The sequence below is a fragment of the Phoca vitulina genome, unplaced genomic scaffold (genome assembly GCF_004348235.1).
Source record: "Phoca vitulina isolate PV1807 unplaced genomic scaffold, GSC_HSeal_1.0 scaffold2, whole genome shotgun sequence".
NCBI classification, from domain to species: Eukaryota; Metazoa; Chordata; class Mammalia; order Carnivora; family Phocidae; genus Phoca; species Phoca vitulina.
The window spans coordinates 50,216,268-50,243,292 of record NW_022589705.1 but is presented as its reverse complement, the minus strand read 5'-3'; the positions used below and the strand labels follow the sequence as shown (position 1 = coordinate 50,243,292).

Here is a 27,025-nt window from a genome sequence, read left to right as displayed (position 1 = left end):
GTGGGACTCCATCCCGGGACTCCAGGATCATGACCTGAGCCGAAGGCAGTCGCTTAACCAACTGAGCCACCCAGGCGCCCTAGTAGGGAATTTCTGAATGGAAGATTAAAATATCACTTACAATGTCAGTGCTTCCATTTACTTCCTACTATAATGGTGATAACAATATTGCAAGAGTATTTAAAGGATTGAGTATACTTGTGAGATGCTTAGAAATCCTTTGATGAAAGGCAATGACCAAATTCACATCCCATGTGACTCCTAAATTGAGATATCTGAAACGATTTATTTTCCATTCTATGTATGAGAATGAGAAAAGAATCTTCTATATCCTTTTTATCTTCTCCCTTTCATTCAAGCCTTTTGTGTTCTCTCAAGTACTCTTTTGTGTTCAACATTCACGGTGGTCATACAATAATTCACTATCACATATGGGTGGTAGAGAGAAATATTACTCTGTTACATGTAGAAATATGGTCACCATGTGAAAGCACCTAAATAAATAATGAATCCTCTGTTATTCTTCATGATAAAACTGGCCAAAACCTTAAGCAGTTATTGGGCAACAGATGTTTTTTGTGTCAAAAGCTTCCTTATTAAAAGGTTAATAGAGAATTAGCTAAACAATTCTTACAGAAGTAAAGGGATATATTTGGGAATACTGACTCCAGAAGATAAATAGAGGTGAGATGGTCACTGGGCAAAATAAAATGAGAAATGCTGTAAGATAATTTCATTCTTAAATGAGTATTCTCAAAAATGAACATTAATATTCATTACTATTTCCTCCTGTGAGAAATTTATATATACATATATCATCACACATAAATATATAAAAGGACATAAGTTAAATCCTTTTAAAATTTATCAAAAGGGGCCATGTAAGACTGATGAATCACAGACCTGTACCCTGTATGTTAATAAAAAAAATAAAAAAATAAAAATAAATTTAAAAAGGGGCCAAATAGTTTTATCAGAATTAAATATGGGAAATGGGTGATATTTTACATATTTTTTTTTGAAGATTTATTTATTTGACAGAGAGAGAGCACAAGCAGGGGGAGTGACAGGCAGAGGGAGAGGGAGAAGCAGACTCCCTGCTGAGCAAGGAGCCCGATGTGGGGCTCGATCCCAGCACCCTGAGATCATATTTTACATATTTTTTGTATTATATTTTATAGCATAAAAATTGATAATAAATTTACATCGATGTCTACCTTCCCCTTGAGAATCTAGCACAAGTTTTCCCTGACATAGTCCACATTGCATTAAGGATCTTTCTACTCTATAGCACTATAGTATGCCCCTCTCACAAAACTTACCACGTTGAAATAGTCTATTTATATGTTTCTCTTTCCTCCCTGAACTAAGATATTTATATCATTAGCACCTTCACTCTTAAGTGGTAGGTTAAACATCCTTGTTAAACTATCTTTCCCACAAAAATTAAAACTCCCAGCAAATACAGTATCTGTTCATATTTGAATCCCCAAAGCCTGACACAGTGATGGGCACAAAAGTGTTATATAAATTAATGATTTATTTAATTAATTGTATTTATTTTTAACTTAAAACTTCAGTCTCAAATTGAGGAATATATTTAGTTTCTTTAAATTTTTATGATCCTCCAATCCTGATTTTTTTTTTTTAAAGATTTTATTTATTTATTTGACAGAGAGAGACAGTGAAGGGAACACAAGCAGGGGTAGTGGGAAAGGGAGAAGCAGGCTTCCCGCTGAGCAGGGAGCCCGATGTGGGGCTCCATCCCAGGACCCTGGGATCATGACCTGAGCCGAAGGCAGACACTTAATGACTGAGCCTCCCAGGTGCCCTTCCTCCAATCCTGTTTAAGGTAGTTTCACTGCAGGTTCCCAAAAGATGTCTTATTAACGGTCTTATCTCTAATGTAGTATCTTATATGGATCTATGTCTTAACAGTTCTGGAAAAACCTAAACCATAATCTTTTCAAATATTGACTTTCCTTCATTTTTCCTTTCTAGACTTCATCTAGAAGTAATTTTAGACTTTATAGTTCCATTTTCCATATATCTAAACTCTTATTTCTTAGCATTTCTTGTCTCTGTAGTGCATGTGGGCAATTCAGAGCTATCTTCCAGTTGTCTAATTCTTTCTTCAATTGTATCTAATTTACTGTTTAATCCACGCATTGGTGTTTTTTTTTAAAAATAATTTGATGAGTACGGGGGGTAACTTTTAATTTTTACTTAATTTTAAACTTAAAAAAAAACTAGGAGTAAGAGTTCTTATCTTTTACCCAGACTTATCACTTGTTTACATTTTGTCCTATTTGTTTTATCATTCTTTCTCTCTTGCTCTAGTTCTTTGACTTAGAGTAGGTTATGCCCTGATAAACCCATCTAAGCTGAAAATGCAATTAATACACCAAACCTACAAAATATTATAGCCTAGCCTAGCCTATCTCACAACATGCTCACAACACTTATATTAACCTATAGTTGGGCAAAATCATCTAACAAAAAGCCTATTTTACAATAAAGTACTGAATATCTCATGCAATTTACTGAATACTCTATTAAAAGTGAAAAACAGAATGGTTATACGGGTACAGAATGGTTTTAAGTGTATCATTTTTTTTTACTCTCGCAACTGGGTGGGGCTGACTGGGAGCTGTGGCTCACTGCCACTGCCTAGCACCACAGGAGACTACTGTATTACATATCACTAGCCAGGAAAAAAAATCACAGATTTTTAAAATGTATATATAAAGATACACAGAGATAGAACAGAAAAATACATGTCTATCTCTCTGTATATATGTGTATTTAAAAAATCTGTGATTTCATATTGATACCTCCAATGCCAAGCTAAAATATTTTAAATTCCTCTATACAACAATGAAAACCTAGCTTCTATTATCTGCAAAACACTTATCATTTGCTCAAGCCTAGAATACATAGAAATCAGTTTCAGAAGTGCTAACCCAGACCCCTGGGCAAAGCAAATCTATTTACTAAGATTCAGTATTTGCATAATATTGTTAACTGCAAAATGTACATAAAGTCATTCTACCAGGTGTTAAACAGTATTTCAATATAGTTTTAATCTGCATTTTCCTGATGACTAACAAAATGCTTCCTTGCCATTTATGTAACTTTTTTTAAAATTAAATATTGGTTCAAGTTTTTGAACTATTATTTTAATGAGTTTTACTCTTTAGTTAAGTTACTGTTTTACTGTTGAGTTACAAGAATTCTTTATATATTCTAAATATAAATTGGTTAAAATATATCTTATAAGAATTTTCTCCTATTCAGTGGCTTGACAATTCATTTTTTTAATTTTATTTTTTTTTCAAAGAAAGGCTTTTAATTTCCTTTTTTTTTTTAAGATTTTATTTTTTATTTGACAGAGAGAGACACAGCGAGAGAGGGAACACAAGCAGGGGGAGTGGGAGAGGGAGAAGCAGGCTTCCTGCAGAGCAGGAAGCCTGATGCGTGGCTCGATCCCAGGACCATGGGATCATGACCTGAGCCGAAGGCAGATGCTTAACGACTGAGCCACCCAGGTGCCCCGACGATTCATTTTTTAAAAAAAAAAAATTTTTTTTAAGTAATTTCTATACCCAATGTGGGGCTTGAACTCACAACCCTGAGATCAAGAAAGTTGCACGCTCTACTGACTAAGCCAGCCAGGCACCCTGACAATTCATTTAAAAAAATTTTTTTTATTTTTACTTTAATTCCAGTATAGTTAATATAGAGTGTTATATTAGTTTCAGGTGTACAATATAGTGATTCAACAATTCTATACATTACTCAGTGCTCATGAAGATGAGTGTACTTTTAATCCTCTTCACCTATTTCACCCATCTCCCCACCCATCTCCCCTCTGGTAACCATCTGTTTGCTCTCTATAGTTATGAGTCCGTTTTTTGGTTTGGCTCTCTCCCTTTTTTACCCTTTAAATTGTTTCTTTAATTCCACATGAATGAATGCCGTATGAGTGAAATCACGTGGTATTTGTCTTTCTCTGAGTGACTTATTTCTCTTAGCATTATACTCTCTGGCTCCATCCATGTTGTTGCAAATGGCAAGATTTCATTCTTTTTTATGGCTGAATAATATTCTCTCTGTGTGTGTGTATGGCTATTTGGCTACTGTAAATAATGCTGCAATAAACAATAAACACAGGGGTGCATATATCCTTTTGAATTAGTGTTTTTGTGTCCTTTGGGTAAATGCCTAGTAGTGCGATTACTATGATCATAGGGTATTCTATTTTTTTTTTTTTAATTTTTAAAAAGATTTTATTTATTTATTTATTTGAGAGAGAGAGAGAGAGTGAGAGCACAAGAGGGGGTAGGGTCAGAAGGAGAAGGAGACTCCCTGCTGAGCAGGGAGCCCGACACGGGACTCGATCCTGGGACTCCAGGATCATGACCTGAGCCAAAGGCAGTCGCTTAACCAACTGAGCCACCCAGGTGCCCAGAGTATTCTATTTTTAATTTTTTGAGGAACCTACATACTGTTTTCCAGAGTGGCTGCACCAGTTTGCATTCCCACCAACAATGCACAAGGGTTCCTTTTTCTCCCTGTCCTTGTCAACACTTGTTCGCGTTTTTTATTTTAGCCATACTGATAGGTGAGATGGTATCTCATTGTAGTTTTTATTTCATTTCCTTGATAATGAGTGCTGTTGAGCACCTTTTCATGTGTCTGTTGGTCATCTGCATGTCTTCTTTGAAGAAATGTCTGTTCATGTCTTCTGCCCATTTTTTAATTGGATTATTTGGGGTTTTTTGGTGTTGCATTGTATAAATTTTTATATATTTTGGGTACTAACACTTTATCGGCTATGTCATTTGCAAATATCTTCTCCCATTCAGTAGGTTGTCTTTTAGTTTGTTGACTGTTTCCTTTGTTGTGCAGAAGGTTTTAATTTTGATGTAGTCCCAACAGTTTTTGCTTTTGTTCCCTTTTCTCAGGAGACAGGTCTAGAAAAATGTTGCTACAGCCAACTGCAGAGAAATTATTGCCTGTGCTCTCTTCTAGGATTTTTATGGTGTCAGGTTTCACATTTAGGCCCTTAATCCATTTCGAGTTTATTTTCATGTATGGTGTAAGTGGTCCAGTTTCATTCTTTTGCATGTACTTGTCCAGCTTTCCCAACACTGTTGAAGAGACTTTTTCCCATTGCATATTCTTGCCTCCTTTGTCGAAGATTAATTGACCATATAATCATGGGTTTGTTTCTGGGCTTTCTATCTTGTTCCGTTGATCTATGTGTCTATCTTTGTGTCCGTACCATACTGTTTTGATTACGACAGCCTTATAGTATAATTTGAAATCTGGAATTGTAATACCTCTAGCTTTTGACAATTCATTTTCTTAATTGTGTCCTTTGATGAGAAGTTCAAAATTTAGATGAAGTCTATTATTTTTTTCTTTTATGGTTATTGTTTTTTGTATCTTGCCTGAAATTTTACCTACCTCATGTTGTAACAATATTCTCATACACTTCCTTCAGAAACTTTACCTTTTACATATAGGACTATGCTATATTTCAAATCAATTTTTTATATGGTATAAGGTAGAAGTTGAGGGTGTTTCATTTATTTTTCTGTACGGTGTCCCAGAACCATTTGGACTTTTCTTTCCCCACTGAATTGCTTTGGCACCTTTCTGGGTCTATTTCTGGACTTTGGATTCTCTTCCATTTTATCTATTTGTCCTTATGTCCAAACCACACTGAATTCAGAACCACTTTATATTAAGTCTAGTTAGTTTATGTACTCCAACTTCATTCTCCTTTTTCAAGATTATTTTCTTATAAGTCCTTTGCCTTTTCATAAAAATTTTGAAATCGGTTTTTCTATTCCTATAAAATGTTTGCTGGGATTGACAGGAAATGCATTGAATCTAAAGATCAACTGGGGAGAACTAACAGTTTAACATTATTGAGACTTCAAATCCATAAACATGCCCCTATTTAGATCTTTATTTTCTCTAAGCAACATGCTGTCATCTTCAAGGTAGAAATAAGTGTCTTCTAGTTAAACTTCTTTTAATTAGTTTTAAAATGTGATTGTATATGGAAACATTTAAGCTTCATTTTCAGGTGTTTCTTGCTAAAATGTAGAAACAGAATTAATTTTTGTATATTGACTATGTGATCTGCATCTTTGCTAAATAGCTCTAATAACTGTTTTACGAATTCCTCAGGATTGCCCATGTTCATGACAATATCACTGGCAAATCATCAATTTTACTTTTTCCTTTCCAACATTTACACATTTCCTTTCTTTTTAGTGCTTTGTTAAATAGAAGTGGTGGGAGGGCACATCTTGCCTTATTCCTAATCTTAGAATAAGTGTTTAGTGCTGAGTATGATATGTATAGGTTTTTCAAAGGAATTAGTTCCCTTTCTACTTCTACTGTGCTGAGTTTTTATTTTATCATGAATGAGTGTGCTCTTTGTACAACTATTAATATGATCTCCTTTATTCTCTTTTTGAAAAATGTGAATTGATTTTAAAATAACAGAACAATTTGCATTCTTGGGATAAGCCCCACTTGGACATAATGTATTATCCCTTTCATATGTTGAATTAGATTTGCTAATTTTTTTTTTTAAGATTTTTACTTATTTATTTGAGAGGGAGAGAGAGAGCACGTACACGAGAATGCAAGAGCAGGGGGAGGGAGAAGGAGACTCCCTGCTGATCAGGGATTCCGACAAGGGGCTCAATCCCAGGATACTAGGATCATGATCTGAGCAGAAGGCTTAACCGACCAAGCTACCCAGGTGCCCCTAGATTTGCTAATCTTTTGTTAAGGATTTTTGAGTCCATGTTCATGAAATATATTGGTCAGCAATATTTTCATAATTCTTTTACCATATTTTGATATCAGGTTAGGTAGTATCAGCGTTATGAGGATTAAATGAGTTGGGATATATATATATATGTTAAATATATATACATTACATATATAAGTTGTATATAAATTATAAAATTATATATAAACATATAACTTAAAATGTATATATATGTAAAATCTATGTGTAGATTTTAAATCTAGTCTGATATTCTCTACCTTTTCATTGGAGTCTTTACTTCACTTAAAGTTACTATTTTGGAACCAGGCTGTTCCTGCTGAAACTGTGCTGTTTAGGAATTTTTCTTTTTTGCTAAAAAAAAAAAATTGTATATATATATATGTATATATATATATATATATATATATTTAAGAAATGGGATCCTAGTCATCAAAATGATTTGAGGGTACCCCACTTCTCCCCCCCACTTCTGGGACCCCAGCTGGTTTTATGTTTAAAAACTGTGGTCCTTCCTTAAATGAAATGACTTACCAAAAGTAATTTAGAATTTCAATGGCCATTATGGGAAACTTTCTCTCTCTCCAAACTTAACTTTTCTCAAAACTAAATTGGACAGCCACGGGTCTAGAATTGTCAAAACTGAATGGGATGCCTATTTTGATTAGTATTTTGAAGCTTCCGAAAGTTATTGGAAATCTAAAATTGCTTCTCTGCAAAATACAATTTCTAGACTAATTGAAGTAAACAAAGAAAGAAAGAAATAAGGGCTTCTGAAGCCTCTTTTCTGCCTTCTCCATCTTCTTTGTCTCAGGACATGTGGCAGATATCCTGTTCTGTCTCTACCTCTGGTGCCATTTTTCTCGGCACCATCACCATCTCCCCTATTGTCCCCCATGCTAATCCTTTCACCAAATTTCCCTTTTCCTCCAAATCTTTCCCCACTCCCTACTCTCCTGAGCCTATTAAAACCTGCCCCTTTAAAGTTAAGTCTTCTGAGGATCCTAATAAACCTCAAATTTATTATGCTCTCTGGACTAAGGCCAAATTATAAGCTGTAAAGTTTCCTAAAGTGACTGAGGACACCAATGGGTTTGCTGAAGAATTCAACATCTAGAAGAAGACCAAAATTTTCTTAAAAGACTGTTTGCATGGAGCACTGGGTGTTATAAGCAAACAATGAATCATGGAACACTACATCAAAAACTAATGATGTAATGTATGGTGATTAATAGAACATAATAAAAAAAAAGTTAAAAAAAAGACTGTTTGGTGTTGAGTTTAACAGTTATGTACATGTTTGTCAGGCTTTTGTGTGCAAGCCTGAATTTTGTTCCAATTAGCAGGCTTAGGAAAAGCTACTATAATTGCTTGGTGGAGATTTCCAGAGATTGTTCTAGCATCTTGCCAAAGATTGGTGTCTGTTTCTCTAAATCCCTTTTAGGGTGTCCCCACTGGGCTAGTTTCATCCAGTGTTTGGCCTGGTCCTCACACAAGCATGAGGGCTAACTAATAGAAATATGAGAAACCAGGTTGGTAAGTTTAAATAACTTGGTCAATCTACCCAGGTAGCATTTAACTCTATGTTTATTAATGGACTAAACTAGAATCTTTCTCTTTTAGTTAAAGGGATGAGGATAGAATGGGAAACCATGTCCCTTCCAGATTTAGTTAACCTGGCAAACCAGCTCACCCACACCCTAGATGAGTAATTTAAAACAAAGACGTCTAAAATTCTCAATTGTCAACTCCAGCAAATGAAAGCCCCTAAACAAAACAAACAACCCTCCTTCCCCACTAGTTTCTGCTATTATTGCAAAGGGCCAGGACACTGGAAAAAAGACTGTTACAAACTTAAGTGCTCCAGGTGCCTTGAGCCCTTTAAGCCAGACTTTCCAATGTCCTTCTAATTCCCAACGGGGAACGCTGACAGATCACCTTTTGACTCCCTGTAACAATTTACAGGAAACTCCTCTAACCAATACAGATTTTACATGGTTTACTGATGGTTCTTATGTAAAGGATGAAAATGGTATACCATATACATACCACATGGTAAGTACCACATGCAACTCCTTTGAAGTCACTGAGGTAGCACCTTTCCCTCTGGCTACTTTGGCCCAACAATCTGAGTTACACCCTTACTCAAGCTTGTACCTTAGCCAAGGGTAGAACCACAAACACTTATACCAATAGCCAGTATGCCTTTAGGGTAGCTCAAGACTTTGGTACGTTATGGAAACAATGAGGCTTCCTTACCCCAATGGGGATAAAGTTAAAAATGGTTCCTATGTCTAGAATTTATTTGATGCCATACTTTTGCTGCCTGCTCTGGCTGTTAAGGTCCCCAGCATTCTAAACTTGACTCCCTGGAGGCCAAAGGAAACCACCTTGCTGATATTTCTGCCAAAAATGCTGCTCTCAAGGTCAAAAAATTGACCAGAAACGTCTAACAATGGGCCCTAGAATAGGAGAAAAAATTGGAAATCTAATAATTGTTCATTTGATAAAAAGAAAAAACTGACTTGGACCAATTAACAATCTGGCCCTACCAGAAATTCTAAAATTCCCACTACTTACCACTGTACATGCACTAAACCATTGGTCTACTAACAAAATGATAGTGTTCATAAACCCACATTGGTGAGGAAATATTAATGAGGTCACAAAAAGTGCCCACCTCACTTGTCTCACCTGTCCAAAACACAATGCAGGGAAACCTGTCTGCACAGCTCTCCAACACTTAAATTACCTCAAAGGCCATTCAGTTTTCACAAATGGATTTCATATAGCTTCCCCATCTAATGGATTAAATATGCTTTAGTTATGGTTTGTATGTTTCCTCACTGGACTAAAGTTTTCCTTTGTAGACTGGCCACTGCCTCTTCTGTGGCAAAAATTCTGTTAGAAAAAAATTATCCCTACCTGGGGAACCCCTCTTGAACTTCAGTGATTGGGGAACCCATTTTACCAGTTAGGTGCTTTAACAAGTCTGTGCTGTTTGGCTAGTTTTACAACACTTTTATTGTGCATACCATCATCAATCCTCAGGGTTAGTCGAACACACTACTGACACCATTAAGACTCAATTGGCAAAATTTGTAAAGACCCTCCAAGTATCTTGGCCTAAAGCAATGCCTTTGTTCTTTCTAAATATCAGACCCCTTCCCTTGCGAACTCACAGACTTTCACCCTTTGAGACAGTAACAGGACATCCAATGCACTTGGCTCCTGATTCCTTTGACCCACAGTTGATAAAAGGAGATTATACTTCAATATTATAAAGGCCTAACTGCTTCTATCAAAACTAACTATGCTTTGGTAGAGCAATCTTTTCAGTAGACAAAAACTTTAAGCACCACATCTTGCAACTTGGAGATTTCATCTATTGGGAAAAAAAAAAAAAAGACAAAAAAGCACCTCCTGAAAGACTCTCTTCAACCTTGCTGGAAAGCCCCCTCTCAGGGACTGTTAGCCAACCGTTGTGTGCCAAACCTCAAGGAACGGACTCTTGGATTCATGTGACACATCTAAAGAAAGCCATCAAACACTGACTGGACCAGAAAGATTTCCTGGAATTGAGGCAGACAACATCTGATGACACAGACTTCCCAAGATGTCTGGACCAGGCCTGTTAGAAGGTTCAGGAATTACAGAAGTCTCTCTTTTTCATCTAGAGTATTAACTAACTCTGGATTCTTATCCAAAATTCATGGTTTCTGAATTTTCAACTTTACCCTATTATTAACACACTTGGTTCCAACAGTTCTTTTGAGATAACAATACTTTTTAAAAGGTCTTTGAAGTTTTGCTGTTTTGCAAAAAGTTCACCAGCTATTGCTTCATGTTTATACCTACACTGTATCTTCTCAAATGCACAAGATAATTCTTTCAGTGTGCTCTTGCAGTAATCACCATTCTGCTTTCATGACCATTTTAAGTAGGAAGCATACACGACTCTGTTTGCCTCAGCGGGGGGAACTTTTCTCCCTTAAGCTGGAATAAGTGCCAGTATTTTTAGTTGGCTACTTTCAGATCTAGGATCCTGGTTTAGAACCATCACACAATTTGGAATTGTCATGTTACTTTCAATTGTGTACTTGTTGCCTGTGAAATCTTTTTAAAAATGATGTACTCAGTAAGACGATCTCCAACGCTTACAATCTTGATAAATACGGACTATAGATGGGGAAATGCCTGAAAGTTCTCCTTGCTATGCCTCGTTACTCAAATTTGACCTCAATAGGTTTCCAATTTGTACAATTTCCCTCCAAAGTGGGACATAACACCCAGGAAATAACCTTCCTGGCACTAAGGGACAAAAGGTCACTGAATTAAGAAGACCTGACTCTTAATCAGCAACGCTTTTGGAGAAAGATCTTGACCAAAAGGAGGAAATGTGAAAAATAATAAAGGGGAAACTTCATTAAAGTGGAGAAGAATGATAGAAGGGGAGGCTAAAAGGGGATCTCATACCACTGAACGTCAATTATAGGAAGAACTATCAATTACAGACCCCAACAGAAGAGTTTCAATAGGAAAGAACCATTGATTACAGGTCCCAATAGGGAAAGATGTACACTGCACCTCCTACAAAATACAGACCACTCCTGCAACTCAGCCAAGGAGAAACCGTCACCTTGAACCTGAACTGACTGTTCTCCCACGGACTTTGGGTCAAAATAATCCCTCCCAACTTCTTCCTTCTTCTCCATAAAATCATTCTCTCCTTTGTTGAACTTACCTATGGTTTAGCCATAGCTTGCACGCAGCGAATTGAAATGCTTTGTTATTCCAGAATAAACCCATTTTTGCTAGTAAAATAACAGGATTTTATTTTTAAGGACAACTTAATATCTACTCTTATTGTTCACAAAGGGACCCAAGAAACAGCAATGGGGTGGGGGAGGGTGGATACCTACGGCATTTCGACACTCAGGAACGCACCACCGCGGGATAAAAGGAACTGGGCCACCTCTTCCTAAAGCAGAGAACCTTCGGAGGGCGACGCCGCAGTCTGAAAAGCGCGGGCCTGCGGACGCCAGACGCGGTGTCACACGCAAGGTGGCCCGCTGGAAACACCTTCCCCCCTCCAAGGGATCCGAGTGTAAGGGGGAGAGGAGACGAGACTCTAACTAAGGACCTAGGACCTCATCCTCGTCCCTGCCAGCGCACCACAGGACCGTCTCTTCACTCTGGCCATTCCAGACCCCGACAGACGAGCTGCACAGCCGTATCTGTCCTCTCCGGATTCACCTCCCTAGATTTCTACCCGGACTGTTTGGGGAGGTGCTCTGAATCTTATTTCCGGTGGCGGAGAGGCGCAGTTGCCATGGTAATTAAAGGAAAGGCCGAGGTCGGTTGGGCTGCGGCGACAGGATCACGGAATCCGTGGAGAGAATTGGCTGCGCTTCCTCGCGTGTGAGCTGGAATTAGGTAGCAAACAGCTGGCTGTCTCTGTGTCTGCGCCGCGCCCTGCCTCGCTGTCCGGCTTCCTTCCCTCTCACCTGCTTCTTTTACTTCTCTTGCCATGCCAACGCTGGGTCCGTGTGTACCTAAAGTGTACATAAAACCGCATCTGCGTCGTAGAGAAATCAAAAAACAGAGAGAGGTTGCCCGAGATCAGCTGTGAACGTATTTCAGCGTGTAGGGCCGGGGACTGGGCGGCTGTGTTTCCCTTGGCCCTTCAGTAAGCCTTAGGCGCTTGTTAACAGTTTATTTTTCTTGCCATTGTGTGGCGGGTTATTTATGGAGCCGTTTGCTACAGTGTGCTCTGTAGGCCCCTGTCTTGGTCTCGGGCTGGAGTTTTAAGTGAAGGCGGTTTCCAAGCCTGAGGGGTGCAGTTGTATATTTATTTAAGCTTCCGTTTGGTCTCTCGTCACAAAAAGGGAAAGAATAGAATTCTGGAACATTTCTACTGTGGGATTTCCACGTGAGGTAGTCACCTTATTTGGAAAGAGTATTCGAGGACGATCCCCCCCCCCCCCCCCAAAATACTTAAATTTAAAAATTGCTTGCTGCAAAATGAACATTCATTCTTCCTTTCTTATCGGAACAGTTTTTTCCCCCCACATTTGTGAGGAGATGCGTGCACGCATATGTGTTTAAAACTGATGCTTAATTATAGTGATATCAATTCGCAGTAACCAGACTGTGACACCACATCCCTATGGGGTCCTTCTAAATCTGGTGTAATATGAAAGTGTCAGGCAGGCAGTCTGTGTATTATAAATAGGGTACTTCATCCATGATAAGCGATTATTATCTTTCTTTCCCAAGTGTAAAAGACCTATATAATTCAAGAAGGTGCAAGTGATTTAGGCCTCCTGAGTAAGAATCCAATGAGTCCTGAAGGGGACCCTACCTGTGTCGTCTTATTGTTGAACTTGAAATATTCAATTTATTAGGTTGGAATGTATTTTTAGAAGTCAAAGCTGGGTAAAATAATGTTGGAAGCTGTTAGACCACCAGCACAATTTAGTGCCTCATAGTAACTATTGTACAAGAAGCCTTCATTCACATTAATAAAGAAGAAACTGTTATCAAAATTTACTGCCTCTTGTTACTGCTAGCTGGGTGACATCTCTGTCCCTCAATTTCCTTATCTGTAAAAGGGACAAAAAATACCTGACCACTGTAATAAGGATAAATTAAGATGTACGTTAGTTCTTTAAGGCTTATGAGCTGAGGTACTATATAACCTCACAACATTATTAGTAATGAATGCAGTAAAATCTCACAATAATGCTTTAAATAGGATCCAAAAAATTCAGTCATTCAAAATGTTGGCCAGCATTATTGAGATGTTGGTGAAGTGACCTTGTTGCTCCTGCTGAGGTGATGGTTGCCAACTGCCAATCACATTACATCCAAATTCTCATTGTTGTGGAGTTTCACTCTTTCAAAGTTTATTTAGCACTTATTACTGCAAGGCATTGTTCTGTATGTTTCACGTGTATTAACATATTTAATCCTCATGACAACCCTATGAAGACTTAACTTACTGTCCTCTTTTTTTAAAAGATTTTATTTATTTGAGAGAGAGAGAGAGCACAGGAGAGAGAGCGTGAGCACAAGTGGGGGGGGAAGGGCAGAGAGAGAGGCAGACTCCCCGCTGAGCAGGGAGGCCGATGTGGGACTCTATCTCAGGACCCTGGGATCATGACCTGAGCCGAAGGTAGACACCTAATCGACTGAGCCACCCAGGTGCCCCAACTTACTGTCCTCTTATTTTGAGAGTATTGTTGTGTGCTTTTCCTTTCCTCTATGATACTTATTTTGTTTTTATATTACATCTTTGCTTTGGCTTTATTCTTTTGGCTTTCTCATATATATGTATTTTCTATATGTATTTTGTCTCATATAGTTGATTTTGAAATATGCACATATATATATGTAATAATATGCACATATATATATGTAATAATAACACCATATGCATATTATATTTGTCTTTTTTCCCCATATATGAAAACTGTAATGCTTTGATTCCTCTTCCCCCCATTTGAAAGGCAAAGTGACATTTGCATTTTAGGGGATTAACATTGATTAAAATTTTTAAATTATTTTCTAATAGAATGGCCATCAGTCCAGGAAGAGATGCAACTTTCTCCAGTCAGAAGTCAGCGCTTTCAGAGAGTCCTCGAACAAAGAAATTTCCACTAACTGAGGAAGAGACATTTTATATGAATTGTAGAGCTGCCTACTTAACTGTTTTTAAAAGCAGCTTAGAAAACATTATTTCTAAAGAACAACTTTACTTGGGTAAATTTTTCTTTAAAATATACGTATTTTGCCTTATTTGTTGAAAGTTAATGGATCAGAAAGACAGGAATAAGAATTACATTGTTGAATCATCCCAGTTTCTTAGGGAAGCTTGAGCAATGGAACTACATTATGCTATTGTGCCATTTTATATATTTATATATTCTATGTAGCTTCAAAATAAAACATTCAGTGTTTATACAGATTAGATTAGTATTTTTAAAGCTTCCATCAATTACTTGCTTAGAAATATTTTTTAAACAATTCTTACTTGGTACTTTAAGATTTATGTAAGATTCTATATGGATATATATATTTATTTATATAAGATTTATAAGATTCTATAGTAGTAGAATTTAAAACACTTGACATCTGAATCACTAGCCTGAATTTGACCTATAATGGGGAAAATGTAAAGAATATATAAAAACAGGTTGAATGATTGTAAAAGAGAAATATTAGGAGATAAGTAAAATTTTAGAAGTGCTGTTTTTGTTTTTTTGTTTGTTTTTGCTGGGGGTAGGAGTTGGTCTTTATTTTTTTTTTTTTAAAGATTTTATTTATTTGACAGAGAGAGACACAGCAAGAGAGGGAATACAAGCAGGGGGAGTGGGAGAGGGAGAAGCAGGCTTCCCGCCTAGCAGGGAGCCTGATGCGGGGCTCGATCCCAGGACCCTGGGATCATGACCTGAGCCTAAGGCAGACGCTTAATGACTGAGCCACCCAGGCACCCCAAGTTGGTCTTTTTTTTGCTTCTCTCCATTGTCATATCTAAAATTTCTCTGGTTGTAAATATCCCTCAAACCAGTGAATTTTGTCCTTGCCAGGTATATCAAATGACTTGGAGGTCTTTACTCTTGAAAAAGTGGTAAACAATACCAGATAACACTGAATACTCATGTCAATTTCATCAAGGCTAATAACTTTATGAATAGAGAAACTGAGTTATTTTGCCAAATTTAGAAGCGGTTTCCTTAAAGAAAAACTCTGACATATTTTTGAAGTAATGTCTTGGGTCTGTATCCAATAAGATCTCTATTTGAGGAAATCCATATTTGAAATATGAACATTGAAAAGATTAAAATATTTTATTATAAACGATACAAACATTAAATTTATATTTTATTATAAACTGTAATTTTAGTTTTTATTCTTTTGAAAGTAGTCTGAGATCATGAATCTCCTGTTTAAAAGTTTAACCTGTATTTCGTTATTATGGCATTTAATTTGTGAATCAATAAGTATATATTACTAAGGTGCTACCAGTCTTAGACAATATTCTGGATAATTCAGTGTTTGTCTCTTCAGTGTTATATACACTTTTGGTTTTATGGTGGAATTCTCTTTGTAACATTATAATGATTGAGTTCAGGTAATGTAGATTTTTAAAAAGTAGGGTAAACAAGTGATATCTTTCTTATTACTATATCTTTCATCTATATCTTTCTGCCATTTATGCATATAACATGTGCTTTGACATTCCATTTCAAGGTTGGACAGAACAGTAACATTATCAGAGTTTTAGAGTTCCTTTTTTTTCCAACTTATAAATAATACAGGTATTATAGACTCACGTCAAAGCTTAAAGTAAACTCTGGCAAAAGATCAGTATTTTCATGTAAACGTTTAAGCATTTACAGTTACAAGTTTTTACTGTTATTAGACATAATAATGGACTCCCAACTAATTCTAAAATTACAAATTTAGTTAGATTAGTAATTACTAAGTTATACCTGTTTCTTAGATACGAGAATGTGTGCTTACTGAGTACATGTTTAGGCATAATTTTATTCTAAGAAAGTTGTTTTGTAATTAATAGTTCATTAAAAAAAGGTATTTTGTTTTTTTAGAGGGGGGAGGGGCAGAGGGAAAGGGAGAGAATCTTAAGCAGGCTCCATGCCTACTGCAGAGCCCAGTGTGGGGCTTGATCTCACAACCCTGAGATCATGACCTGAGCTGAAATCAATAGTTGGAGCTTAACCCACTGAGCCACCCAGGTGCCCCGAAAACCATTTTGTTATTGAAGACAGCACCAAGTATATGCTGACCTGCCATTTGGGAAAGAGTTACACACTCATTTTCCCAAAGCTGTACAGAAAATAGCATTTTCCTTTTTTTTAAAGAGTTCTTTATTTATTTTAGAGAGCGAGACAGAGCGCACAAGTGGGGGTGGGGCAGAAGGAAAGAATCTTCATGCAGACTCCCCGATGAGTGCAGAGCCGACATGGGGCTCCATCCCACAACCCATGAGATCATGACCTGAGCTGAAACCAAGAGTCAGAGGCTTAACTGACTGAGCCACCCAGGCGCCTCTCTTTCTTTTTTTTTTTTTTTTTTTTTTTTTGAGTACTCTCCACCCCTAACGTGGGGCTTGAACTCGTGATCCCCAGATCAAGAGTCACATGCTCCACCCACTGAGCCAGCCAGGCACCCCAGCATTTTCTTTCACATGGACTTTTGACTTCAAATCACAACTTCATTTAGGTCCTACTTGTGTTCTTACCTTTTAAAAGGTGGCTGGTGATGGAATCCTAAAACACATGTACCTTTTCCCTGATTCTCTTAATAGATGAATTATGGAATTGTCCATTTTTATGCTAGGCAAAATACTTATCTTTTGTTCATTCCTAGGGCACCATGGTAATCAGGGCTTTTGTCTACACCCAAAATTAGCCTTTGGAAGTAAAAAAAAATTATATTGTCTCCACTGGTACAAACTTCCACAAAGGCTTTCTAGGTGCAACTCCTGTTAGCTCTACAAGTCACCTCGAGATGATTGTCTTTGTTTCCTTTTCTCTGCCAAAGTTTAAGTTATCTAGGTATGCTGCACTGTCATAATCTGGAGGATGGGAACATTTCTCTTAGTCTGTGGACTTCTAATATGTTACTAACTTTAAATCATGACCATAGGTAGCAATTTTACACTTCAGGTGTGGACTTCCTATTTCGATTATAAAATTTAGGAACCAAGAAGTTTGAATCTCTGAAAAAAACCAAACCACCATGTATTATGCTTATACACAATGAATGTTCAATATAATGGACTCACAAATGTCTGTATTTATTATCCTGCTCTAGTTTCTATTTCCTTGAGGATATTTTTAAAAATTGTTTTGTATATATTAGTCCTTATTCATTATATTGTGGACTATCCAGATTATCATTTTTTAGTGCTAATTGACAATGCCCAGATCTCGTGAAATCTCACCTAAGATAGTTAGAAATACCCAATATAAGGTTTTATAGTAGAAGTTGGTAGCACAAAGGACAGTTATACCTTTAAAATTTTATTAATTCTATCTACAGTGCTTAGGAATCTTATCACTGGTTCATTTTAGATAGTATTAAGTCTTAATATGTAGAGATTTGTTTAAGTTCAAATTACCAGTTTACTTCTTTTAAACAGTACAAAATACAATTGTTTAAAACAATTATATTTTAGTGTGTATGATATACACAAATACAAAGCCTTTCTCACATTGTAATTTGTTGCCTCTCATAGAAAATAAGGACATGCCTTTTAAAATAAGAATGTCTCACGAATAACTGGTTGTAGGACTCTTTTTAAAGATTCTGGTTAAAAATTAAGAGTAATTCAACCATTGCATCTCCATAATAGTCTTCTCTCAAACTATGTTGAGATTCTTGATTTTTAGCAAGTCTATAACTGCAAATAGATAAATTTTGTGCATATATTTGGTATTTGTGACATGATTAATATTCTTGAATTAATGATTAATATTCATGATTAATATCTAACAATGATGAACATTTTAGATATCATGCCTTATTGACAGTAATTTTCTCAGATTAATGATTTCCTCATTTCATTAAGTTATTTGTTGGGCCAGAATACTTTTTGTGGTTATTCTTAGGTCCTCAAAACAATTAAGTGGATGGTTGTTTTTAATCTTTTTTTTTTTCCAGGCACTTTTACAAAGTAAATCATATGTTATCAGTTAAACAATGTAGGTTGAGAACCAACTGTCAGAATAGGAAAAATATTTAATTCTGACATTAATAGATCAAGAATCCGTAGCTGGTAACACATATATTTTCTCATTTTTGAAAGTCAGGCATACATTGATATCACTAGATTATCAACCCCAAAGGTGTGTGTGTATTTTTGTGTAATATTGTAATGTATAATGATTGAAAGAAAAAATACCCTTAGATACCAATTCCAAATGTTACTCTAACAAATAACACTTGTTTTATTGGGCAGCTCTACAGCATGCAGGAAGAAATCCATCCCAAAAGACCATTAATAAGTATTGGACTCCTCAAACTGCCAAACTGAATTTTGATGATTTTTGCATAATTTTAAGAAAGGAAAAACCTACTTCAAAAGCAGAACTACTAAAATCATTTAAGCAATTAGATGTAAATGACGATGGCTCTATTTTACACACTGACCTTTATAAACTTCTAACAAAGGTAAGATTTGTGAAATAGTTTTATAATATACATTGCTAATAAAACTTTTGGAATTCTAGCTTTGGCTACTAAGGCCACATTAAAAATAACTATTTCATTGGCAGGTGAAATGAATCACATATATGTTGTTTATAAAGTACTTAAGGATCCTTCTGGATGAAAGGTGCTCTGTAAATAAAACATAAAGTATAAAATTGAACCCATGTTGCAATCCCCTTGTGTTCCTTTGCAATTATTTGCTACCCAGAACTTTTTGTAATTCAGGAATAGATTCATATGTGATAAGTGAAAGGGAAACATAGTATAAGTGGGATTGGGAATCCATTCTGATTCTTGGTATACTGTGAGAAATTGTAATTACTGTAAATTCAGTAGTAGCATTATTACTGGATTGATGATATATATTGTTGAAATTTAATAAACTGAAGTTCATACTTTTATGAAATTTAATAAAATTGTGAAATTTTATTTTATGTAAGTTTTATTCTTGCTTGACATAATACTCATTCTAAGATTTATAATGAAACCATATATTCAAACTGACTTGTAGAAAAGATTAAAGTGAATTTCCACTCTCCCCTTTCCCCTGCATGACAAAGTGATAGTCATGTTGCTTTAAAATAAATCTTGTTTTAGGGCGCCTGGGTGGCTCAGTCGTTAAGCTCAGGTCATGATCCCAGGGTCCTGGGATCGAGCCCCGCATCGGGCTCCCTGCTCAGCGGGAGGCCTGCTTCTCCTTCTCCCACTCCCCCTGCTTGTGTTCCCTCTCTCGCTATGTCTCTCTCTGTCAAATAAATAAATAAAATCTTTAAAAAAAAATAAATAAATCTTGTTTTTTCAGAGAGGTGAGAAGATGACTCGAGAAGAAGTAAATGCCGTAATAAGTTTGGCAGATGTAAATGCTGATGGCAAATTTGACTACATCAAGGTACATAAGATGATGTTAATGTAAATTTGTATACTGTGTAAGAGAAGAATTTTTAAAAGAGCATATCTTTTTAATATTGTCAGTGATATACTTAATATGTTGTGTACAAATCGTACTTGAAATTTAATCTGAAGAGTATTGTAATCTGATAACTACATTAGAAATAATAAAGGTAAAATACATGCATGTGCTCACACACACAGACACTCAAACACAGAGACTCTCCTCAGGAATACACCTTTTCTGGGATGGAAGAATCTTAAAAATTATTTAGAACAAACTCAAGTCTACACGTCTTATAAAAAAATAATAAATCACCTCTCTTTGTGTAACATTTTATTTTCTCTCAGAATATGACCTCCTCATTGAATCATGGCTGCATTTCATTAGGTCACTTGAGGGTGGTCAATCTGATTTCAAGAAAATAAAATGAGTAACCTAGTTCAATAGGAAATATATTCCATCTATCAGTCTATCCCTTGCCTACTAATGTGCATTTGCCTCCTCCCAAATGTATGATTGAATGTCTTACCCACTGGACTATTTTTTTTATTTCCTATAGTTTTGTAAATTATATGTGACAGCCATTGAGCAATGTCTCAAAACTACTGTAGAAAAACTGGAGGTTGACAGTAAACTGAGGCACCAACAGTTTGGAAGCCACACTGAAGGATCCCCTGAAAGGGACCCATCACCAGTACCGAAACCATCACCTAGAATCATAAGAAAAACTGATGAGGAAACATTCTCAAATAAAGGTATTTACTTTTGACACTAAAGATTTCTTGATCAAGAATGAAGGATCATATTCAGATAAATTTTTCTTCTATCTTAGCTTATCAATGATAAATGAGAATCCAACTTTTGTTAGCTACTGTTTCTAGACTCTCAGCTGTAAAAATCTATTGAAGTAAAAATTTTATTATGGAACTTGACTTGGCTATGCTCATTATATTTTGTTAAAACTAAAATTTCAGGGTAAAGAGTGACATATTGAAATATAGAATCTTATTAGTAGCCCATATATTAGGGACCATTAAAGCCTGATAAATATGAAACTTCTGACTTTATTTCAATAGGAAGAACAAAAAGAAAGAAATTAATACACATGCCTTTTATACTACACTGTATTTAGAAACAGACTTAGTATCGACAACTTGTCATAATGTGAGACCAAATAACTCTTACTTGTTACAGGTGATACCAGCAGTTCTTTACTGGCAGCAACTAGAAAGTTCAAAACATCTGTTTCTTTCACAATTACCATGGGTGCTAATAGTAACCGAAACTCAAAGTTAACTGAGCCAAACTCAATAAAGGTATTGTATTTTATATTATTTATTTTTTAAGATTTTATTTATTTATTTGAGAGAGAGCATGAACGAGGGGGAGGGGCAGAGGGACAAGCCGACTCACTGCCGAGTGGAGAGCCTTATGACGTGGGGCTGGATCCCAGGACCCTGAGATCATGACCTGTGCCGAAGTCAGACACTTAGCCAACTAAGCCACCCAGGTGCCCCAAAGGTATAGTATTTTAAATTAATAGGTAAGACTTTTTCTGAAAAATATTTGACATTAAGTTTATAAATAACTATTCGGTGTCTGTACAGAGAACCAGTAAAGTTTGTGAAGTAATTTTCTGATATTTTTCTTTGTATTACTGCATTTCAGTTTTAATAATTTTAAACTAAAAATGATGGATAAGAATAGTATTAAAAAGTCTTTAGTTTGAAAGTGATGACTTTTCAGTCTTTGAACTTGAATTGATTATCTGAATATGTACTTTGCAAGCAATTTTTTAATTTTGTTTAACAAATATTTTCCATAGATATTTCTTATAAATAAATCATTCATTCAATATCAGTTCCTATGAGAGAAAGACAACAAAGTCACTCTGCTAAGTCAATATTTGTGGAGTGTTAATATTGATCTTCTTCCTTTGTTTTCCCTTTTTAGACTCAACCTTTACTAGTTTTCTTTCAACAGAAAATAATAGCTACAGAAATATAAAACATTAACTGGAAACTGCTAGGATACATTAAAAATGTGTACCTAGAGACCTCTGTAAAAGGGGGAAAAATGGTTATGACCACATACTATAACTGCTGTTAGAAAACTGAACTGATTGTTCTCAAGGGCTAAATTTTTGTTTCAAATAACAACTCTGTATTTGTTATTGAACTCTGAAGTCCCTTATATCTTTAAATTGCTAGAGAGTGACATTTGTTCTATATTAAAATTTTAAAACATTATCTCCAAGGAATTTTGTTCAGACTGTTTAGGAATCTCTACACCCTAAGCAATTTGATGTGCATGTCCAACATGTTCACACACAATATTTAGTGCTCCATCAATATTATTTTCCACCAATGGAAGATTCCTGTATTTTGCAACTAAATTAAATGTTCATAAAATTAACTTATTAAATAATTGTGGTTTACCTAACTCAAAACTATAAATTAATAATTTTAACCAGTATAGAGAAATATTAATATGGATTATATTAAAACCATAATAAGACTTTTTCTCAGTGTCATGCTCCTGTTAATTGGGCCCTTACTAATACAATTTCTTAATGTAGTTTAACTCAAAAAATATTTATTAAAAAGGTAATATATGCCAGCTATTTTGCTTAGTATAAAATATGGGTATTATATTAAAAAATAAAAAAATGTACTCGACTATTAATATACCAAGGTAGTACAGCATAGTATTTCATTTATTCACTCATTTATTCAACAAATATTTATTGAGTGGTAACTCTGTGCCAAGCACTGGTTTAGGTACTGATTAAGAGCTTTGAATAGAGGGCGCCCGGGTGGCTCAGTCGTTACGCGTCTGCCTTCAGCTCGGGTCATGATCCCAGGGTCCTGGGATCGAGTCCCACATCGGGCTCCCTGCTCGACGGGAAGCCTGCTTCTCCCTCTCCCACTCCCCCTGCTTGTGTTCCTGTTCTTGCTATCTCTCTCTGTGTCAAATAAATAAATAAAATCTTAAAAAAAAAAAAAAGAGCTTTGAATAGAGATAGGCCTATCCTTGAATTTTAGCTTTGTCACTGGTAAGTTAGTCAGCAGCTCTTCTGAATCTCAGTTTCCTTATCTATAAATTTAAAATAATTATAGTTAGTGTGTTTTTGAAAGATTTAAATCATCTCACATGTATTAAACATTTAGCACAGTGCCAGGAACATAGTAATCACTTTAATAAATAATACTGTTATTAATATTCTAGAACTAAGAAATGACTCTAGGTATTTATATGGGAATAACATGATGAAAGTATAGTTTAAGAACTTATGCTACTGGGGCACCTGGGTGGCTCAGTTGGTTAAGCGTTGCCTTTGGCTCAGGTCTTGCATGATCCTGGGGTCCTGGGATTGAGCCCTGTGTCAGGCTCCCTGCTTATCAGGGATTCTGCTTGTCCCTCTCCCTCTGTCTCTGCCCCTGACTCTCTCTCAAATCAATACATAAAATCTTAAAAAAAAAAAAAAGATGGCATACTGTCAACTTTTAAAATCTGTGACTTTCATATAAAATTAATGTGTTTTGGAAATACTTCGTAGTCTTCATATTATTTACCTGACTTTTTATTTTTTAAAGATTTTATTTATTTGACACAGAGAGAGAGAGAGAGCACAGGCAGGGGGAACAGGAGAGGGAGAAGCAGGCTCCCTGCTAAGCGGGGAGCCCGATGTGGGGCTCGATCCCAGGACTCTGGGATCATGCCCTGACCCTAAGGCAGATGCTTAACCAACTGAGCCATCCACAAGCCCCTTACCTGACCTTTTGTATCCTCTTTCTGATCCTGATACTGCCCACTATTGTTTACTCTCTGATATTTCTTAGATGAGCTGAAATGATTTTTCTAAAAAAAAAATCTGTGAATTTTAAAGATTCTGTTATTCAGCAGGATTCAGTTGTTTGCATTTTACTTTGAATTTTTAAAATAAATTTCAGAAGTTTTATAAATACTCTGAGAAGTACTTGTTATAAATATAGTTATTGTGTGATTTATTTTTTTAGTTAAATTTTTATTTTTTTTAATTTAAATTCAATTAATTAACATATAGTGTATTATTAGTTTCAGAGGTAGAGTTCAGTGATTCATCAGTTTTCATAACAACCAGTTCTCATTACATCCCATGCCCTCCTTAATGTCTGTCACCCAGTTACCCCATCCCCCCACCCCGTCCCCCACCCCAGCAATCCTCAGTTTGTTTCCTATGATTAAGAGTCTCTTATGGTTTGTCTCCCTCTCTGATTTCATCTTGTTTTATTTTTCCCTCCCTTCCCCTATGCTTCTCTGTTTTGTTTCTTAAATTCCACATATGAGTGAAATTCTATAATTGTCTTTCTCTTATTGATTTATTTTGCTTAGCATAAGTGTGATTTGTTTTAATTGAGATTGATAGAAAAAGTTACTAGAAGAACTGTTAAATTAATTTTCTTCAAATACTTTAAACCTATTTTAAACAAGTTTTGTACCTCAATTTCATGTGGAGTGGAGAAATATGGAATTGGGACAGAGCAAGTTCTTTTCAGAAGTTAGAAAATTGTTGAAATGGGGTATGCATAAATCAGACTTTAAACTACAAATTCACACAATTGGTAAAGGACATGAATTACAGGAGGAAAATAAGACCCTTTCTATAGATCACATGTAGGTACTTTATCACTATTTGTTTTTAATCCTGAGTCCTGTTTGCTTAGGTTTTGTAATGTGCAAGGAATGTTAGGAATTTTTCTTTGAGAGAAGAATAGCTTTGATTGCCAGTCATGACTAGAATTTGAGAAAGCCCAAACCATGAGTTGTAAACTCTAGAGATGCAATACTTCCTATATTCAGACTCCTAGAATGTGTTTTAAAAATGTGTATATGTATTGTATAAAACAAAATGTTATATAACATATGCATATGTTGGGTATAGTTGTATAACATGTTTGTTTTATATATGTCTGTGTATATAACAATACAAATATAAACATATATACAATACAAACATATATACAATATAAACATTTATGTACATATATACAAATATAAACATTCTAAAGTAGAAGTGATTGTCTAAATTTTTGTGAGGACTCCAAACAATTTTGTCGCAAAAGTTCATCATATTTTCAAAATGATGATCGATTCAGCTTGTCAATTAGATGGCAATCCATATAAATTCCTCTAAGTCTATGCTAGATTTACTGCTTAGATTAATTCTACCTCACCTAAAACTTTAATAACAATATAGAATTGTATGTCAAAACAAATTACATTCTCTACAGTGTTCCAAGAAAAATGTAACTTTACTGATACATTTAAATCTTTTGATAAGTAGAATTTTCAACTCAACTATTTTTAATTTGTACTTTTCATCATTTCCTTATACACTGTGAATGAAAATAAGTAAAATTTGTATATATATGACAAATGAATTAACAGTTTTTTCCTTTTATATGAATTTACCTGAATTGGTAGAATATAGCACCACCTTATGCCCTGTGTAAGAATTACAAGCCACTATTTTATTTCTGCTTTATATTGTTAAAAACTGTATCACAGAATTTCTTACACTGTCATTCTAAAAGTTTTTAAAAAACTCAGCCTCCTTCCATTTTTCTCATAATACTCAAACTGTCAACTTAATCTATAATCCTTTCAAATTGATTTATTTGAATGAGCCAGCCACTTTATCAGTACTTTTTTCTTTTAATTCGTAACATTTTAGTCTAGGTTCTAGAGGAAAAGCTTTGTGTGATTGAAAGTCTGTTTGTTTTAAAAGAAATTTAGGTTGAAGAACCATTGTGTTTTCAGTAACTGTGGCAGATCTTAAGAATTTGAATGCTTTCAGGGGCGCCTGAGTGTCTCAGTCGGTTAAGCGGCTGCCTTCGGCTCAGATCATGATCTCAGGGTCCTGGGATCGAGCCCCGCATCGGGCTCCCTGCTCGGCGGGGAGTCTGCTTCTCCCTCTCCCTCTGTCTGCCGCTCTGCCTGCTTGTGCTCTCTATCTCTGTTAAATGAATAAATAAAAATCTTAAAAAAAAAAAAAAGAATTTGAATGCTTCCTTTTAAGCAGGAGAGCTACAAATTCTCCTACTAATGTCATTATTTAGTATTAAAAATAATCTGATTATTACATTGAAGTTTGATATAATGTGGCATTTGTCTTATTTCTGTTTTATAATAGCTGTTTTTCCATCATTTTCCAGCCTTATTAACCATGTACTGTAGTATCTAGGTTGGTTGTCTTTCCAAGGAAACTTATAAATTCCCTTCCTGTACTTTTTCTAAAACTGGAATTTAGGAAAGACCTCCAGTGATAATGCGTAGCTCACTCCCCAGCTAAAGGCATCTCCTGTCAGCCCATAGCACTGCCCCTTAAGAAGTACAATAAGCATATGGAAAAATTCTTCCATCTTTGAGTTTCTCAAATGTCACATACTATGTTCACTACCAGTGTACCAGGCAAAATGCAATATAGGCACACCTTGTTTTATTGTGATTCACTTTATTGCGCCTCACAGATATTGCATTCTTTTTAAGTTTTTATTCATTCATTTATTTAAGTAATCTCTACAGCCAACATGAGGCTCAAATTCACGACCCCAAGATTTAGAGTTACACACTCCCTGACTGAGCCAGTCAGGCACCCCTGCATTTTTTTTTAATTGAAGGTTTGTGGCAACCCTCTGTCAAGCAAGTCTATTGGTGCCGTTTTTTCAACAGCATTTGCTCACTTTGTGTCTCTTTGTCACATTTTGGTAATTCTCTCAGTATTTCAAAGTTTTCATTATTATTATACTTGTTATGGTTATCTATGATCAGTGATTATGACTTGCTGAAAGTTTAAATGATAGTATTTTTTAGCAATAAAGTATCTTTTAATTAAGGTATGTACATTGTTTTTTAGACATAATGCTATTGCACACTTAATAAACGATAGTATAGTGTAAACATAGCTAACTTTTCTATGCACTGGGAAACCAAAAATATTGTATGACTTGCTTTATTGTGATATTCGTTTTATTGCAGTGGCCTGGAACCAAACCTGCAATATCGCCGAGGTACACCTGTATTTTTTAGTTTGT

The 27,025-nt window shown here is 35.6% G+C and overlaps 2 protein-coding genes across 4 annotated transcripts in view; one reads left to right on the top strand and one right to left on the bottom strand.

Moving 5' to 3' along the window:
• Positions 1-11,866, bottom strand: part of ITGB3BP (integrin subunit beta 3 binding protein) — a 60,200-nt gene extending 48,334 nt beyond the window's left edge. Inside the window, exon 1 of the mRNA XM_032427355.1 lies at positions 11,740-11,866. Coding sequence (XP_032283246.1) covers positions 11,740-11,744 — 5 coding nt within the window. The 5' untranslated portion in view covers positions 11,745-11,866. The remainder of the gene's footprint in view (positions 1-11,739) is intronic.
• Positions 11,867-11,997: 131 nt separating this feature from the next.
• EFCAB7 (EF-hand calcium binding domain 7) overlaps positions 11,998-27,025 on the top strand; it is a 43,611-nt gene continuing 28,583 nt past the window's right edge. The window contains exons 1-6 of one of the 3 annotated variants that reach the window (XM_032427327.1): positions 11,998-12,238; positions 14,394-14,581; positions 18,807-19,018; positions 19,860-19,946; positions 20,509-20,704; positions 21,144-21,265. In XM_032427327.1, coding sequence (XP_032283218.1) covers positions 12,150-12,238; positions 14,394-14,581; positions 18,807-19,018; positions 19,860-19,946; positions 20,509-20,704; positions 21,144-21,265 — 894 coding nt within the window. In that variant the 5' untranslated portion in view covers positions 11,998-12,149. Of the gene's footprint in view, positions 12,254-14,393; positions 14,582-18,806; positions 19,019-19,859; positions 19,947-20,508; positions 20,705-21,143; positions 21,266-27,025 lie in introns of all 3 variants that reach the window. The other 2 variants (XM_032427345.1, XM_032427335.1) reach the window with 2 other exon arrangements.